Genomic DNA, 17,261 nt, shown 5'->3' with positions numbered 1-17,261 from the left:
AACAGCTATTCAGATTATGTGAAAGTGGGGCCGCATTCACAGTGACTGAAAATCACTTCTTATTTATTTTCTTTATTCTTACATTTATATATTATTCTTGCATTTATATCTTACACACACACACACACACACACTATCTATCTATCTATCTATCTATCTATCTATCTATCTATCATCTATCATCATCTATCATCTATCTATCTATCTATCTATCTATCTATCTATCTATCTATCTATCTATCTATCTATCTATCATCTATCATCTATATCTATCATCTATCTATCTTACATTTGTTACCCTCAAGGTGACATAAATTGTTCTCCTCTTCCCCATTATATCCTCACAACAGTCTTGTGAGGTAGGATAGGTTGAGAGACTGTGACTGGCCCAAGGCCACCTAGTGAATTTCATGACTGAGCAGGGATTTGAACTCCGGCTGCTCCTTATTTGAGCTTCAGAGATAAAGAGCAGTGACTTCCAAACTGGGGGCCATGGCCCCATCCAAAGGCTCCCATGCCCAACTGCTCATTCATGGAGGGGGAGCACAGAGAGTGCCTTCAAATGCTTGTAAAAGCACCCTTTGAAGCAACTCCTCCTCCTTTAAACTAGTGGGCAGGGGGATGGACTCCCCCCACGCTTGCTGCCCTCTCACTTGCTCTGAAGTCTAAAAGAGAAGGGGAGCCCTCCTCCCACTCCCTTTGTTGCCCAGCTCAGACATTCCATATTGGGTAATGGTGTGGATGCGTGAATATCACATGAGTTGGAATAAGTTTATGGGTTTCAGCAGCAGCATCTGGGCCTGCCCAGCCACCTTGTCCGTCTGTGCACCTCCAGCACAAGGTCCAGAAGATCAAAGAAGCACAAACTGCCCAGCTGCCCAAGCTCCTGGTAGGCACGTACATGAAACGATTTCAGTAATGACAATAAACTTATAATCACCATCATCTATCAAATAATTTTTGAAGAGAAATATAGAATGTATGTGCAATTTATGATGGCATTAAAATGTGTTGATTCATCTGACATCTTCCTCCTAAGAAGGCCAGAGCAACAGACGTGTACCGTAATTTTTCCTTGGCTGCTGATCAGGGAAGTTTATTTGTCTAATTTATAGGCTGGATCTGTACTGACCTTTTAAACATTATTAGAATGACATTAGATAAATTATTCTAAAATGTCACAGGACGTACTGGTAAATTTAAAATGTTTCTACCTTGTTTTGTTGGCAACAACAGTTTCCCTATTGCTGGTTCATGGTTGCTCTGCAACCATGGTTCCTCTGCAACATTTTAATAACGCATTATTAACATTCTAAGCTAAATGTAATGTGTCCGTTATGTTGTGTAAATCATTCCTTAACCCTTCCTTAATGTTGTAAACCAGGAGGGAAGATCCACCCATAGCCTGTTTGGAATCTGGTCCTTCCCAGCACCTTATACCAACTTTTCTGGGAGTAATTCTACAATCCTAATCCTGATTCAATAGGACTTACGTTTGAGTAGACATGGTTAAGATTGTGTGGTAAACTAGTAGGATTTACTTTTGAGTGGATATAGGATTGTGTTGTTAATATTTGGCAGGGAACGAATACTGTTTTTTAAAATAATAATAATAAAATATTATGCAGTATCCAACTGGTTTTGACCACAAACTATTATATGTAATTTGGCAGGAGAATTTTGGTTAGCAAATTTTGGAATTCAAATGATCAGCTTTCGTTGGTACCACTCAGAACTGAATTAGGAATCTTTCTTTTCTGTATAAACATCTACCTTCCCCCTACTAATAGTTTGTCACAGACCACCAAGATTTGGTCAGAGCTAGCATCCATACTGGAGCATATGAATTCTCCAGAGTATTTATACTTTTTTGTGTGGAGATTTTAATGCCCAAACTGGAGCAACTGCAAAGGGTATCTTACTGCCTTGAGGCTTAGACTTGGAAGATATCTGCCTAACTTCACATTGTTCTTTGGACAAGAAATATAATGCACAGGGCCTGAAAATTTTGGAATTTCTATTCCAACACAACACAACACAACAGCACAACACAACACAGCAGTCAGGAGACAGTGAGTCAGGCTGTGCATCCATAGCAATGACAGAGGAAGAAAGACTGCTAGGAGGAACACAGAGAGAAGAAACACCATGGTGTACCTGCAGAAGCAAAACCAGATACCTTCATCTGGTCTCTACAGCCATAGCAGGCACTGTAATGGTTTGAATTTACCTCCAAAGGCACACTCTTCCATTGTCTCCCAAGACAGATAGATGCCAACAACAAGAACAATTTATAAATTCTAAAGGTCAATATACAAACATGGTGGAAGTGCTATTGATTATATTATAGTCTCTCCTTCAGTATTGCCTTTTGTGAACACTTTTGAAGTGTTAGAATGAACAGAAATGGTTTGGTTTCTTTTGAGTGACAATAACAGCTTCATAACACAGAGAGTGGCCCTCTATATAATGGCTGTAAAAAATAATCAGGAGATCTGAATTAGATAAAATTGTGATAAACTGTTGTAATTCAGAGGTTTAATCTGAAATCAAGCTGGATTTGAGTTTGTTGGTATCTTTGGAACTTTTCCCTCTTACCTCATGAATGTTCGAAATTGGATTTTTAAAGGCAAAATAATATTAGAATTGGAGGTGTTAGATGCATAAGGGAAACTGTTTTAATGCAAAGGAATTTGGCAAAAGTCTTTGCATATTTTTATATTATGAATGGATGTTTTGCATTATTTTATTAATACTATTGCTTAATACAAGTTTGTCATGGCCTTTGGCTGGAACAATAAATTTATGAACTGAACTATTCAAGTGACTTCTTCATTCCCATGGCTGGAGTGACTGACCAGGATATTACAAGATAATTCAGAAGAATTAATTCAGGAAAAGAGGAAATGCTATATTTGAACATCTTAGCAGTGAGTTCATTGGTGTGTCATAAGCTTCCTCTTTCTCTGCAATTGGGCGGGAGCCCCTCCAAATGCATTATACGTGTGTTTAAGTGGGGTGAGTGGGTTGTGTATGTATGCTTTGGCCCTGACACCTTTAGACACTGATTGTTGTTCTAGAAACCCAGACCTTGAGCAAACGTGGCTCTCACCTCTGAGGTATAAGGTATATATGAGGTATATTTCCTCACCTCTGAGGTATAAGACTGAGCTGCATCTCTGTAAAAGACCCACATAGAGTGCTTTACAGGTTATCAATATATTATCAATAAACAGGTTATTAGTTTCAGGTTATCAGTATGTAGGATACTTTGACTATTCCTTATTCCATATTCTGGAAAGAAGTCATAAGAGTTAATAAAGTATGTGTGCCTGTGGATGATAATATTTTCCTATGGGCCTGGAGGTGTATGGGGAGCCTTGTTAACTGTTCTGCGTGGTACCTTTTAAGAATAACCAATTCAGGTTGCAATCTGGTATACACGATTTGTTTAATTCAGTGGGGTTTACTTCTGAGTAAAGTATAGTTATTGTTGTATAAGCCCACACAAGCCCATATAATGTTTAGTAGCCTTTTTAAAGGCAAGTACTGTACTAAATAGGCCTATTTGGATAGGAAAGAACATATACAAAATTAGGTACTGAATCGGCAGAGCTGCACATATGGAATTCCTTTTAAAAAAAAAAGATGATTGGCTTCCCTGGAAGAGTGGAGGAGGGCTAGATGCACCCCATAAGAGTATGGGGTGCATACTCTTCCTATAAAACCAGACAAGTGGAATTTTAGCTTTATGCATGGACACTGTGCTGATTTAGGGCAAAAATATTGTGCAGTACCTTGGTTGCCAAAGGATATCAATGACATGGTCCTTAGTTTTTCAAGTCAAGTCACCTTTAATTTATAATTTTTTTATTTCATAAAATGTATACACCTCTTGATTTTTTAAAAACCACAAAGTAGTTTACAAAATGATAAAACAATAAAATCAAGGAGAAATTCCAACCATTCTTAAAAACATACAAAAGTTAAAATACTAAAACAGATTAAAATTACCTTAATTTGAATTTATTCTATTTAGAATATGTTTTTTTTCTAAATAATAATTATGCATTCAGAGCATGCCACACAATGAATGTGGTGATAGAAAGGACCTCTGCATATGCATATGGTTACTTCTTGGAAATGAATTAATAATGCAATCCTAACCCTGTCAATTCAGAAGTAATTCCTATTGAGCTCAATGAGACTTACTCCCACATTACAGCCTATCTCCCTCTTTATCATCCACAAGCACTTCTGAATCATTGTGAAGAACGATCTCACTGTCACGATACAGAGAGTTTTCAAAGCTGCCAGTGGTTTGTTGTTTTCTACTTCTTCTTTTGTAGAAAATATAGAGTGCAGTACCCATGCCAATGAGGATGAAGATAACCGGTAGAAGTACCTTTGCAACTCTGCCATGTGCTGATGCAGGAATATCTTCTTGTTCTGTGAATGGGGAAAGATGTATATCACACAAACACAAACTCACAAATAGAGAAACACACACACAAATAGACCCCCTTGTATGAAAAGGAGGGATAGCTGGGTGGTGTTTGCAGCTCATAAGCATAGTGTGCCAAGAACTTACAGACCAATGAAATGGCCACATGACTGGAGGGCATGGAGAGGGGATACAGAAGCAGAAGAGATGTGGAGTCAGAAACATCTTGTCCCTTCTTAAAGAAAAGGGTTTTGGCAGGCTGTGAAGGAATCCAACCCAAAAGATGTTAGCTGTTTCATCGCAGCTGGCAACAACTACAAAATGCCAAGGCAATGGTGTACCACCCCCCAGTTATTTTTGTACTACATCTTAAACAGAATACTATTCTGTTCTTTCATGTTCCATCTGAAACACTGGAATATTCCATTACATGGAAATCTCTCACACAACCCCCAATTCTCCGCTTCATAGTGGCAGTTCTGTACCAGAAAGGACAGTCGCCACCCTTTCCCCCCAGTAGAGAGCTATAATGCCTCCACCTTTCCCCAGAAATTTCTCTCTTCAGCTTTGAACCAGAAGTTCTTTTCTCAGAATGTTTGGTGCAAGGCTCTGGATAGCAAGAATGCTTATAATTTTCCTGAGTTCTTTTCACAAAGCAGCCTTACCTGTCCTTTTCGTAGGTGCTTTAGTTGTCTCTTCAATAACTGTAAAACAAAAGATATGCTTATGTTCTCAGCATAGTAAGAAAGTTAGGTATGCAAATCAATATTTTTTAAAATAAAAAATTAGCATTGATTAGCAACAGAGTGAACCAGACTGAGGAGTGAAAAGAAACTTAAGCAGCATGCCAGCAAGCACATCCTGGTGCCATTCCCATCTAGAAGAAAAATGTAGGATTGGTCAACTGACATTTCATAGCTTGTCATAAGAAGATAAGAAGAGCCTGCTGGATCAGGCCAATGGCACATCTAGTCCAGCATCCTCTTCTCCCAGTGGCCAAGCAGATGCCTGTGGGAAACCAGCAAGCAGGATTTGAGCACAAAAGCACCATCCCCTCCTGTGGTTTACAGCAACTGATATTCAGAAGCATTGCTGCCTCCAACTGCAGTGGCAGAGCATAGCCACGGTGGCTAAAGAATACAGCAAAAATACATCTGAAGATTAGAAAAAAAAGGTTGGCATGTCCTCCCCCTACTCTGGCTGGTACTGGTGTTATCTTTGATGGAGAACAAATAATAGGCAGTCTTGGTTTGGCAACTGGAGCTGGAAAGAAGCCTGATTCACTCTCTGTGATGAATCCAAAGCTAAAGGGTTGGAGACACCTCTCCCCTCCAAAACCTAACAGGTAAAAAGTTCTATTGGAGTTTTAATGCTGTGTGCACGTTCATCTTATGCCTCCAGTGATTTTGCTCCCAATGAAACAAAAACCAAAGGTATGTGATGGGACCTCTGGAATCCCTTAGTGCCTGAAAAATGTGGTGTGTGTGACAATATTATAGGAAGCACATTTATCCTTTTATTTTTCAAGCTTTGGGTCCTGACATATCACACCATGAAAAGAACATGATTATGCACTTTAGATACGGCATTTGCTTTTGGGTGTGCTTCTTTCAATAAAAAAAATCAATAAGTATATGTTACTGTTTAAAAATGGGAGCCAAGTTTTAAATTTGAAGTGTTTAGTGTAGTCACTTAATCCCTTTGCTTAGTGAGATCAGCGATGATGAGCTGAGTTTTAAATATGTCAATGTGGAGACTACTAAATGCTCTTCCCTTTTGAGGAAAATGGCAAATTTATTATATTTATCACACAGAACTTCTGGGGACTGAGAATGATTGTGGGAACCTTGACTATTAGATATTGATAAAATGTTAACAACCTTATTAGTTATAAAAAATAGAATATTCTATAGTTAGTAGCAAATAATTAATAGACTTCAGCTTTGGTTCTACCTTCTCTCCTGCCATTTATTATTAGGGAGTATTTAGTTGGTTGGAAGTATCAGTAAAGTCTGTCAAAAGTTGAAAAAAGAATAGGAAGTGACAAGGAGTAGGAAAGACAAAATGCAGAGTATCAATTTGATGAAATGTGGCTTATGCTAGAAAAAGGAAGACTGACAGTCTAGAAAGATTACCTAGTAAGAATAGGACAAGGTGGAATATTGTTAAAATGCCAAGAGAGAGAAAAGTCCCTTTCTGTAGTAACATGGAAGCCCCTTCCTTAGACAGCTTTAGGAAGAAGGCAAATAAAGAGACAAGGATAAACGTCTAGTAGCATAATCTAGTCAGAGAGCAATTAGAGCAGAGTGTCCTAAGACACTAACTTTAGACAAGTGACTCAATGTTCAACTGCATCAGAATTATTGTGAAATTCAGCTGAATAGCCATTTAAGACTTACTTTTGTGTCTTTTACATATAAATCCCTTAGAGTATCCGCAGTGCTCCCTGGACCACTTCCCATTATGGCTGTTCATGAGAATGCAGTTCTTATCGCTATCACTGAAAATAGCTTGAGGATCAGGTGTGGACTCTTCATCTTTCCAGTTGACAAAATCCAGTGCAGTGTTATCTTGCCATATCCATTCTCCTAATTATAAAAGTAAAGTAAATGGCATAAAGACTGTCGAGAAAAAGAGTAATGCCACTGCACAATCCTGGATTTGCATGAAGTCAGACTGGGAAAGAGCGAGAGGAAGGAAAGTGGCGGTTTACAACAGCAGTGTTTTGAGTAAAGCAGGAATGGGGAGAGGTTGGGGGGAGAAAGGGAAATAGCAGTTGTAAATGATAGGAATGCCAGCCATATTTCCAAAAGTAAAAACCAGGCCACCCTGGTTTGAGCGCAGTTTTCTGTATGACTTGCCTAAGATCCAGTGCAAAGCGCTGCCTTTCAGAAATTCACAGTAATGTCTGGGAAAATCTGGACATATGGCAGCCCTACCATAGCAGACGTTCGAGTAAAGCATGGATGGACAGAACTGACTGGGCAATGGTGCTTTAAAACAACAGCAAGGTTTGTGTAAAACAGGTGGAGTGGAGGAACAGAGAGGAAATGGCAGGTTTATACCACGGCCAAAGTTTCAATAAAAGTGAGTAAGGGGGAAGCTAGGGAGGAAGATGGGGAAGATCTAGGGCAGTGTTTCTCAAACCTGGGACTTCAGCTGTTTTTGAACCACTATTCCCATCATCCCAAACCACTGGTCCTGCTAGCTAGCTAGGGATGATGGGAGTTGTAGTCCCCAAACAGCTGGAGACTCAAATTTGGGAAACACTGGTCTAGAGGGTTAATGTGGGGAAATGGCTGGGGTGGGTGGGTGTTGATGAGTGGAGCAAGCAGGGGCACAGCCCCATGTATTATAAATAAATATTGAATGTTAAACCATTACCATCTATGTTTCTGAACAATCCTATCCAATAGTCAGCATGTTGGGATTGCTGAGTATGCTCCATCAAAAAGTTCAGTTCAGCTGAATCTTCTATAGAAATCAAGGTGCTACCTAGGAAACATCATACAAGTAAAGTAAACTCATTTAAAAATTGCATTCCTGTTTTAAATTTTATTTATTCATTTTAATTTATTTAAAATATTCCCATTTTAATATATATTTTTAAAAAATATAACTGTAACCCACCCTGGGACCTTATGGTGATGGCTAGGTAACAAATCACCTTCATATATGTATTAGATATGCACTGGTAGAACTGACATGAGGTTTGATGGGACTTTTGACAGCCCTGGCAAGTGATCCTTGGCAATAATGAAGTTGTCAGGAGTGTTGATGAAAACGCCTGCCCCCAGGATGCAGGAATGGTGAGCTGGGTTGCAAAGTCCCTTTCTTAGTGAAGCCCTTTTTCCAGGCAGCAAGGTCTCTGGTCACCTCATCACCCCTCTGTTTATCTCACACCCCTGGCCAATCTCTCTTCCTCTCACTTTACCTACAGGCAGCAGCAAAAAGTCAGCTTAGCAAGAAAGCCCTGCTGCTGCCACATACCATTTTTGTTCCCCCATAGTGCTTCTCTGGCCCCAGTGGAGCAACCTTCTGTCTGGGCTCAGAGGTACTGTGGAGGAAATAAAATGGCAAGCCACAGCAAGTGGGATTTCTGGCTACACTGACAATCCTGCATGCTTCAGGTGAGGACACATGGAGGCGAGCTGTCCTTCAAAGTGCTTGGATCATCAGCCAATGCGTGAGTGTGCTGATCCCTGATAACAGGCCTGCATATGAGGTTTTCTAAATATTCTTTTAATAATAAATCTTTCTGTTGCTGGATTCAGACAGTAAGAAAGAAGCCGTTGTTTGCAGTGAGATCTCATTTGAGCCTCCCAGAGCCAGCATGAGAATTCTCCACCTTGCATAAGGGGCAAGACACTCTCGGTGTGCTGGCTCTCGACAGGTAGGGATGGTTGTGTGGGTGGTGGTGCCAGGGTTGTTCTGGCTTTACACACAATCCCTAGAAACCAACCCCCGTATAAGTCATCTGTACCTCCAATGAGTTCAGAGAGATATGCCAGGTTTATTCCCTTCCTGATTTATCATCACAGCAATCCTGAGAGATAAGTTAAACTGAAAGGTGGGGATTGGCCCAGGAGCACCCAGTAAGCTTTGTGAGTGAGCAGGAATTTGAACCCCTGTCTCTCTGGTCAAAGTACAAGGCTGAAAGCCCGTACCCACTTACTTAGCTATAGGCCCCATTGAACTCGATGGGACATACTTCTGAATAGACACGCTAGGATATGTATAGGACTGCACTGCAGCACTAACCAGTGTACATTACTGGCTTTGGACACTAACTAGGAATCTCCTAGCATGGAAAAATCACGTTGTGATTTGAATCAAAATGACACCCACCTAACTGAGTACATTTGAAGGATGCATCTGGCCATCCATTTGAAGGCTGGTTGATTTGATAGCAATGAGCCCGAAAAGGAATCCAAGATCTTTGGTCCTGTTTTGAGTCAGGGCATTTCCCTGGGACTTGTGGAGCTTCAGTTGGGAGTTTACCTATTATGAAACAAATATTTTATTTTTTGAACAGGTATCTTAGAAACCCTTAAGTACCAGAGATATGCATAAGATTTGAACAAATCCAAAATCTTGAGGTGCACATGAGTATCTTGGAGGAATCCTGGAAATGTAGAAGGTGAAATGGGAGATGAAACTCTGCAAATTTGCACATGTCAAAGAAGTCTCCCTAAAATAATAGGTTTATAGTTTCTGAGTACTCCTAGATGCTTACTCACAGTAATGTCAAATGAGGCTTACTCCTAGGTAAATGTGTATAGAATTGCTGTCTTAAAACACATGCCTGAGTGTATTCAGTTGCTAAACATGGTTACCTAATGCTGGATTGTTTACTGCAACCTCTATTCTATTTTTGCTTGCCTATTTATTATATCCTGATGGTTTGAAAAGTAACATTTTAGAAAGAGGCAGAAATGTCAACAGTACATTTCTCAGCTCTGTGCTCAGATGGACATTCCTTTGCTTACCGTGGTAGTGCTCACAGAAAGAGAGGTATGCTTCATTGCAAGTTCCAGTTTTCCAGTGACCATCAATGTCTAAATAGACACAGGCTTTTTTCTGCTTTGGCTCCCCAGGGGCCCAGTTAGTATATACCAGTCTCCAGTTGCTTATCCACTTATATTGCTCATCAGTCTGAAATCCAAATTCACAGTGGAATAACACACTCTGGCCCAGAGAAAGCTTTTAAGTTCATTTTCCATAACATGAACTCCACAACACTTACTTTTCTTTCCCTTTCATTTTATTTATACACACATTTCATCATCCTTTAGGGGATGAAGTCTGGGTAGTAGTACTATACTTATGACGTCTGAAGTCATGAGTATGAAACAATTCTGAGCTATCAAAGGCAGGGGCGAAACTAGGCTTTGTTTCATCCAGGTTGGCACCCCCCGCACACGTGTTTGTGCATGCACAAACACACACACACACACACACACAGACATAGGCTGGGAGCCTGAATGGTGCCCTTCTAGAGGCTCCACCCTGGGCAAAAAACCTGACTAACCCCTCTGTAGCTATGGCTCTATCCAGGGATTTGGAGCACAATGTTTTCAGTATGCTGGTGGCATGAAGCTCTAGCTCTTCATTCCATCTGAATCATGAGAAATTGTGAAGGTGTTGGACAGGAGCCTAGAAGCAGTAATAGGCTATGCGGGGGCCAACGAACTGAGGCTGAATCCTGATAAGATGAAGGTGCTGTGAAGGGGTGGTTCCTATGTCTGGGAATTAGGTGAATAACCTGTCCTGGGAGGGGTTGCAATTGCCCTGCAGGAACAGGGTCTTAGTTTGGGAGTGCTGCAGGATTCCTGTTGCTGTCCTCTCAATTGGCTTCTCTGACTAGGAGAGCTTATGCCCACTTTATGTCTGCCAATCAAGTCCATTCCTGGACTACTCTAATGTGCTCTATCTGTGGCTATCATTGAAGATGGCCCAGAGACTGAAGCTACTGCAGAATGTGGCTGCTAGATGGGAAGTGGGGCAGCCTGATGGAACAATGTGTGGGTCACTCATCCAGAAATCACTGTATTGGCTGTCATTGACTTATGGGGCTTGATTCAAGGTATTAGCATACCAAATCCTGAACATCTTGGGATCCAAGTACCTAAAATATCAGGAAGGAAGCACCTTCCTGAATAGCTACCATCAATATACAGTCAAGATAACATTTTATAAAAGAATGGAAATAGTTGATTGAATATTTACAGATAAATTGTAAACAGATAAGAACATTGGCAGGATTGTTATAATAACCTGCAGTTTTATGAGTATATATTAAGATATTAAAAATAAATTTAAGGAACCACAGAGAGAAGGAAATGGATGTCAAGTTTTGAATATATATATATAAGAATCCTGGTTGGTGTTGATCCAGTATGGTACTTAGTTTACTGTATTCATTGTAGACAATGCGAGTCATCTATGGAACCTGTTGCCCCACCCCTCCTAAAGCAACATAGAAGTGATTGATTTCTCTTTCTGAGGGTGAAAAAGGAGTCGAGACTAAAGACTACTAAAGATCTTGCTGCCTGGGGGTGTGCTGCTGCACTGAGTGCAGAAGCCCCTTTACAGACTGGAAATTGTTATATTTCTGTTAAGATTTCGTTTACAGATAAAGTATAGCCACTGGAAATAGCTCATAGGTAACCCACAGACGATATCCAAAACTTTTGTAATGCTTACCAAGGATATTCGTAATAAAGTCAGGTAATAAAAGTCTTTTCTATGTCCTTCTGAACACATGTTCTTGATGTGGCTATGTAGTACAGTATTATGTTAATGTATATCATATGTATTTACCATATTGCTATTTAGGCCAATCCATGCAGGTTCTCCATATTTTAACACCCACAGCCATAGGAATGATTCAATGTAGGGATCCAAAATGCTGGCAAGCTCTGACTGTTCAGATTTACACTTTTTCCTGGCCTCTTCCCATGTCATTTTGGGGCTGCTGAGAGAGTAACTTCTATTCCCAAAAGGGGCATAACCAGAGGCTGGAATTGTTGTTTCAGAGTGTGATAATGCAGGGTCTATAGGCAAGTAATCAAGAGAAAAGACAGAGATCAGTTTAGACTACACACACCTGACACTAAATTTCTGAATACTATTATTCCCTAAACATTTTAAATCTTGAAAATCGACATTTTAAATGCCAGCTATAACACTTAGTCAAGTTTTCTTCAAAAACATATATGGATGAGGCCACAGAATACATTTAATTTACTATCACAAAAGGAGCAAACAAAATACCTAAAATGTAGTCAACATGACCATTAACAACACACCTCCATTTCTTTCCAGAGAGGTCAAGAATCTGTTCTGTAATTAGCTTCCTATCCACCATCATTCTCAGATGACAAAACCTCAATTCAGTCATTAAAACTGGCAATCAGCTTTTTAATTTTTTTTTTACCAGAACAGAAAACTGGAGTTAGACTCTATAATGCAATCTGCATTAAACACTGTTTTCTGTTTCTTCTCTTCTAAAAAACATACCAGTGTTTCTTTGGCAGATGTAGCTTTTCTTAGCAGAACATGGCGCGTCTCTCCAATATCCTGCCAGCTTTTCAGGCTCCTTCATCATAAAAATGCAGTCCTCCTAAGAAATAAAAATATAACAAAGGGACAAGTAAAACAGTAGCTGTTTATACAATGTAGGGGCCAATCCGTTTGTACTTGAAACTTTCCTTTTATACTCTTGACCCGAAACTCCCTGGAACTCAGTTCCGGCACTTCTCAGGTGGGTGCCATTGCCATTAATAGAGAACAAGGGAAGTGTTCATGGTGGGTTCCGGCACCTCTTTTCCTAGAAAAATAGCACCGCTCTTGACAAATACCAGGCTCCACAATCACCCAATCATAGATAGTGGCAAGAATAAATCCAGACTACAAGTGCAGTGTGCATCTGTCAGCGCAAGGCTTCCTATCTCTGGATCCTATTCAGGAGTAGGAATCAGTAGCTGATACGTGCTCTAGATCAGGGATTAGCTGATGCTTCCTGGAAGTGGGGTAGGATAGCAGACCAGTTATAAAACTGGTTAGGTGTTGCCTAACTGTTACTTTACATACTAGCTGCTTAGCTTGAGACAGTTGGCTCTAAAAATAAACAAAGGAGACACCAGCCAGAGATTGAATGGGGAATTGGTACAGAAATGGGGTGCTAACACTGAAGGTTCTCTGCACATGTATTTTCACTGCAGGAATGGAATATAGAAGATATTTCTTGTTTCTGGGGTAAAAATGATGAAAGCCTTTGCAGGCACGACTTACACCATAACCTGGAAAACCTTTGGCCCAGTTTGTGTAGTGGACTCCACTTCCATCTGTCCATACAAACATGCGCTCAATATTAATATCATTCAGTCCAATCCAAGGATCAGTTGCAGCACTTTTTAAGTGCACCGTGAGGAATGCTAAATAAAAACAATGACACATTTTTTCAAAAAGGATTTGGCAAATGTACGCCCTTCACCTATAAGTGTTTGATATAGTCATAAGTGTTATGATATGTCATAATGTGATTTAGTTGTAGTTTGGGTTCATGTTGTATCATCATCATCAAAACACATTTGATTAATGCAAGAATTGCCAGTGTACTGGCCTTCAGATGCTGTTGGACTAAATCTTCTGCCATTCCTGACCACTGGCTATGCTGCCTGGGGCTTAATGGAGTTACAGTCTCACAAAGTGTGGTGGACATCACATTGACTACTCTGTTTTAATAATAACAAAAAGGGCCACTGAATCCAGCACACCACATTCTGTACCTGGATAAAGCATTAATAGGCCACCCTTACAATAAACAAGCTTTTCCCCAGCTTAAGAAGGGTCTAGATCTGAACTGAGAAGATGTTTGGTGAAGTGAAGTTTTGCCTTTTAAAGATTTTGAATCATTACCCATTTTCCTCTCTTTTCCCCCAATATAATTTTATTGAATTTCACAAATTAACTTCAAATTAAATACATTGTTTCATATACTGACTTCCCATCGCCACAGTATTTTTATTCAAACTCTTTTCTACTGCATTCTGTATCAAATTATTATCTATTACCAAAATCCCTCTGATACAATTACTTTATCATTTATCTTCCGCTGTTCCTATCTCAAATCCTGCCCTCGATTTCATTTCTTTGTAATGCTTTTCCAAATAGTCCCTCCATTTTCTTTTCAAAATGATGGACAACAGACTATTTCCCTCAAACTGACAATATACATATTAATTAAGACTCATTATCTTATCAATATAAGCATTGTTGCTTGCCAAATATAGTCCATGTACAAAATTATGCTTTGGAAGACAATAAAATTGGAGTGGGTAGCTTAATTTTGGCTATCAGGCTAATTTTGTATGGGTGATGGGAAAGGGGAAATGGTGGCAGAGAAGTGGGCAGGGAGGTAAAGGTTGGGAGAGAGAAAGGGTGCCCTGGCCACTTTTGCCTTCAGCTCTACCCATTGACAGTATGCAGCCCCTGTGGAGGTAAGGCACACCTCGCACCCGGCATGCCACAGCGTGCCAAGGAGCTCTGTGCCCACACTCTCTGGACTTTTGCCTCCTGGCCAGAAGACAGGGTTTCCCCCTGACCTTTTGGAGCTATGGAGGTAACGCTCTGCTTGTTCTGAGGCACACCTCACACCCGGCATGCCACAGTGTGCCAAGGAGCCTTGCACCCACGCTCCATGAACTTGTGGCCTCTTGGCAAGTAGACAGGGTTTTCCCCCTGACCTTTTGTCCTTTCATATGATCTGTTTACTAGACAGAATGCTTGGCTAAAGCATAACAAGGAACACAGACGCAATCCACTTTCACAACGCCTACGGGAAACACCTGCTGACACGTGTATTAGCTAATGCTTAGAATGTGCTTAGATGGAATATGTTAAAGTTCAGAGTGGTTTCACTACTTCTTTTTCCAACTGTATTTTATCCAATAAAAAGAGGCTCTGCAAGGCTTGCTTTTCAGCTTGCTTCTGCACAGCTCACTTGCATCCAACCTTCTGTTGTCCTCGTTATTCCTGCAGCCCCTAACGGATGGCCCCTCAAGCAAATACAGCTCTCAACAGGTAAAAAGTTTTCCCACCCCAGCTATTGAGCTTGCCTATTAAATCTCTTTTAACTGCTATTAAAATAGCAGTCACTCTTTCTCAAGTTCCCCAAGTATTATCCAACTGCAGCCACCAAATGCATTATACAGAATACCTATGGGGTCATTTTATTCTTCTTGCACTTGTCTTGTGGGAATCTTTGCAGAGTAGATTCTTCCTATACTACTTGGGGAATCATAAAATCATAGAATTGTAGAGTTGGAAGGGACCTCCAACCTCCTGCAATGCAGGAATCTTTTGCTCAACGTGAGACTTTTGAACCCACAACCCTGAGATTAAGAATCTCATTATATACCAACTGAGCTGTCCCTGAGGTCTACGGCCATGTGGAAGGAGCTGGTAATATGCACTGCTGCATCACTGCCCTGGTTTCTAGCTCCACCGTGTGGCCTGAAGTTTTTCAAGCCACCTGAGTAGTCAGGCGCCACAAGGGAGCCATTTCTAACCCTTCTTCTGGCACAAACATAACTTGAGTCGAGGCTCTTGGACTTTTAACATGTCAAGTCTATATGAACAATCTGTTTTAAAAAGAACTGACTGCACCTTGTGTAGCTTTGTTTGGTATAGTTGCCAGATTTCCTCCTAGATTCTTGCAAGTGGTTCGTGCATAGGACCAGTTTTTCCTCTCTTCATTAAGACCAAATAGCTGGAAGCACTGTAGGGGGAAATAACAACTCTCCAAAATTCCATACATGATGTAATGGGTAATGAAAGTAGCAATCATGAAATGGTATTGAGCAAACAGACAGGGATAATTTTGCTTGGCTTTAAAGAGCAGTTCTAACCCCATAGGATTTGCTGGTTTGAAGGAGATTAGGATGGGGTGGAAAATGGGGCAGAGGAAGGAACTGGGGAGAACATCCACCTTGGTAGCTACAGTTGTTAATTTGAGCTTTTAAAATATCCCCCCTTTAATCAAAAATTTTAACTATTCAGATACAGATTATTATTATTATTGTTATTATTATTATTATATTTACTATTCTAACACAATAGTCCTTTTCAGTTCTTAGTGGAGAAGAAGAATGTGACAACATAATGACAAGCTGCGCCTCCTGGTCTACGTGCTTCTTTATTTTAAGCTCTATACAGAACACCTGAGTAAGACATGGAGGGCAACCTCTGCATGTTCAGCAGCTCTGGGGAAAGTATTCACTGTATGCACTAATACTACCTGAAAAGGACTAGTATGCCAAGCAATTTGTAATGACCACACTAGTTACCTTTTTATCAAAGAAAAGCCATCCTTCAGCACAGCCTCCAAGAGGCACAGGCAATGTGGGAGCAACAGATGAACGGACAGAACTGTTATGCCTTTCACATACAAATCTGTCCTCAGCACCACAATTGATATCGTTCCATAAACCTAAACAGAGAGTTATTAAATCACTCACAAACTGAAAAGGGCAAGCAGTCCTTCAGGTACACAGCACAAATGAAGGCTTGAATAACAAAGAGCAGCGGCAGCAACTTATTCCATATTGGAAGAAATGGGACAATCAGGGGTATGGCACCCAGTGCGGGGGGGGGGGCAGCCGTGATGGCACCTTGCTGGGATCGCGCTGCCGGGGGCGGGGTGCTCCCCCCGCACTCCTCTTCCTCCGCCAGTGGGGACAATGTGTAGATGGAATAAGCAAGCAGTTGTTCACAATACAAACTGCTTAAAGTCCCAAAGTTATTAAAATAGCATTGAAACAGTGTAGTATTTCCCAAAATCTCTCTTGCTGTATAAAGTTGCTCATGTGATAAATATACAGCATCCTTTAAAACTTTTAATACCATGTCATATTTTTTAAAAAGGCAATTCAAGAGCTGTAAAATAATGAATTTTCCCTCCCAAACAATGTATATTTATGGATGGAATAGTCATTGCAACTATAGATTCAGGGTTTATCCACACTTGCCTTTCCTCCCTGCTTCCAGGCACAGTCTGCACTTTAAAGCTCCATGTCCGAGTGCTCTTTCTTTCTTTCTTTCTTTCTTTCTTTCTTTCTTTCTTTCTTTCTTTCTTTCTTTTGCCTTGGAGCTTTCTCTATGAAAACCCACTCTTTAAATCTCAATTGGAGCAAACAGCAATCTGCGGAAAACCCAAATTGCTGTTTGTTGTGCTTCAGTTTTAAAAAATGGGTTTTTGCAATGAAAACTCTGGGAAATGGAGCTTTAAAGACAGGACTGTACCTGGAAAGAG

At 40.4% G+C, this 17,261-nt stretch overlaps 1 protein-coding gene across 1 annotated transcript in view; it reads right to left on the bottom strand.

Annotated features, from left to right (window-relative positions):
- Positions 1-3,834: 3,834 nt before the first annotated feature.
- Positions 3,835-17,261, bottom strand: part of LOC309381062 (macrophage mannose receptor 1-like) — a 34,616-nt gene continuing 21,189 nt past the window's right edge. Inside the window, exons 20-30 of the mRNA XM_081931465.1 lie at positions 16,297-16,439; positions 15,617-15,728; positions 13,241-13,383; positions 12,467-12,569; positions 11,768-12,000; positions 9,934-10,099; positions 9,293-9,445; positions 7,829-7,939; positions 6,844-7,032; positions 5,110-5,148; positions 3,835-4,449 (exon numbers count right to left, since the gene is read on the bottom strand). Coding sequence (XP_081787591.1) covers positions 4,220-4,449; positions 5,110-5,148; positions 6,844-7,032; positions 7,829-7,939; positions 9,293-9,445; positions 9,934-10,099; positions 11,768-12,000; positions 12,467-12,569; positions 13,241-13,383; positions 15,617-15,728; positions 16,297-16,439 — 1,622 coding nt within the window. The 3' untranslated portion in view covers positions 3,835-4,219. The remainder of the gene's footprint in view (positions 4,450-5,109; positions 5,149-6,843; positions 7,033-7,828; positions 7,940-9,292; positions 9,446-9,933; positions 10,100-11,767; positions 12,001-12,466; positions 12,570-13,240; positions 13,384-15,616; positions 15,729-16,296; positions 16,440-17,261) is intronic.

The sequence above is a fragment of the Podarcis melisellensis genome (genome assembly GCF_964234715.1).
Source record: "Podarcis melisellensis genome assembly, chromosome: 12".
Classification (NCBI taxonomy): domain Eukaryota; kingdom Metazoa; phylum Chordata; class Lepidosauria; order Squamata; family Lacertidae; genus Podarcis; species Podarcis melisellensis.
Note: the sequence above shows the minus strand (reverse complement) of the source record. Positions and strands in the feature narration are given on the sequence as shown.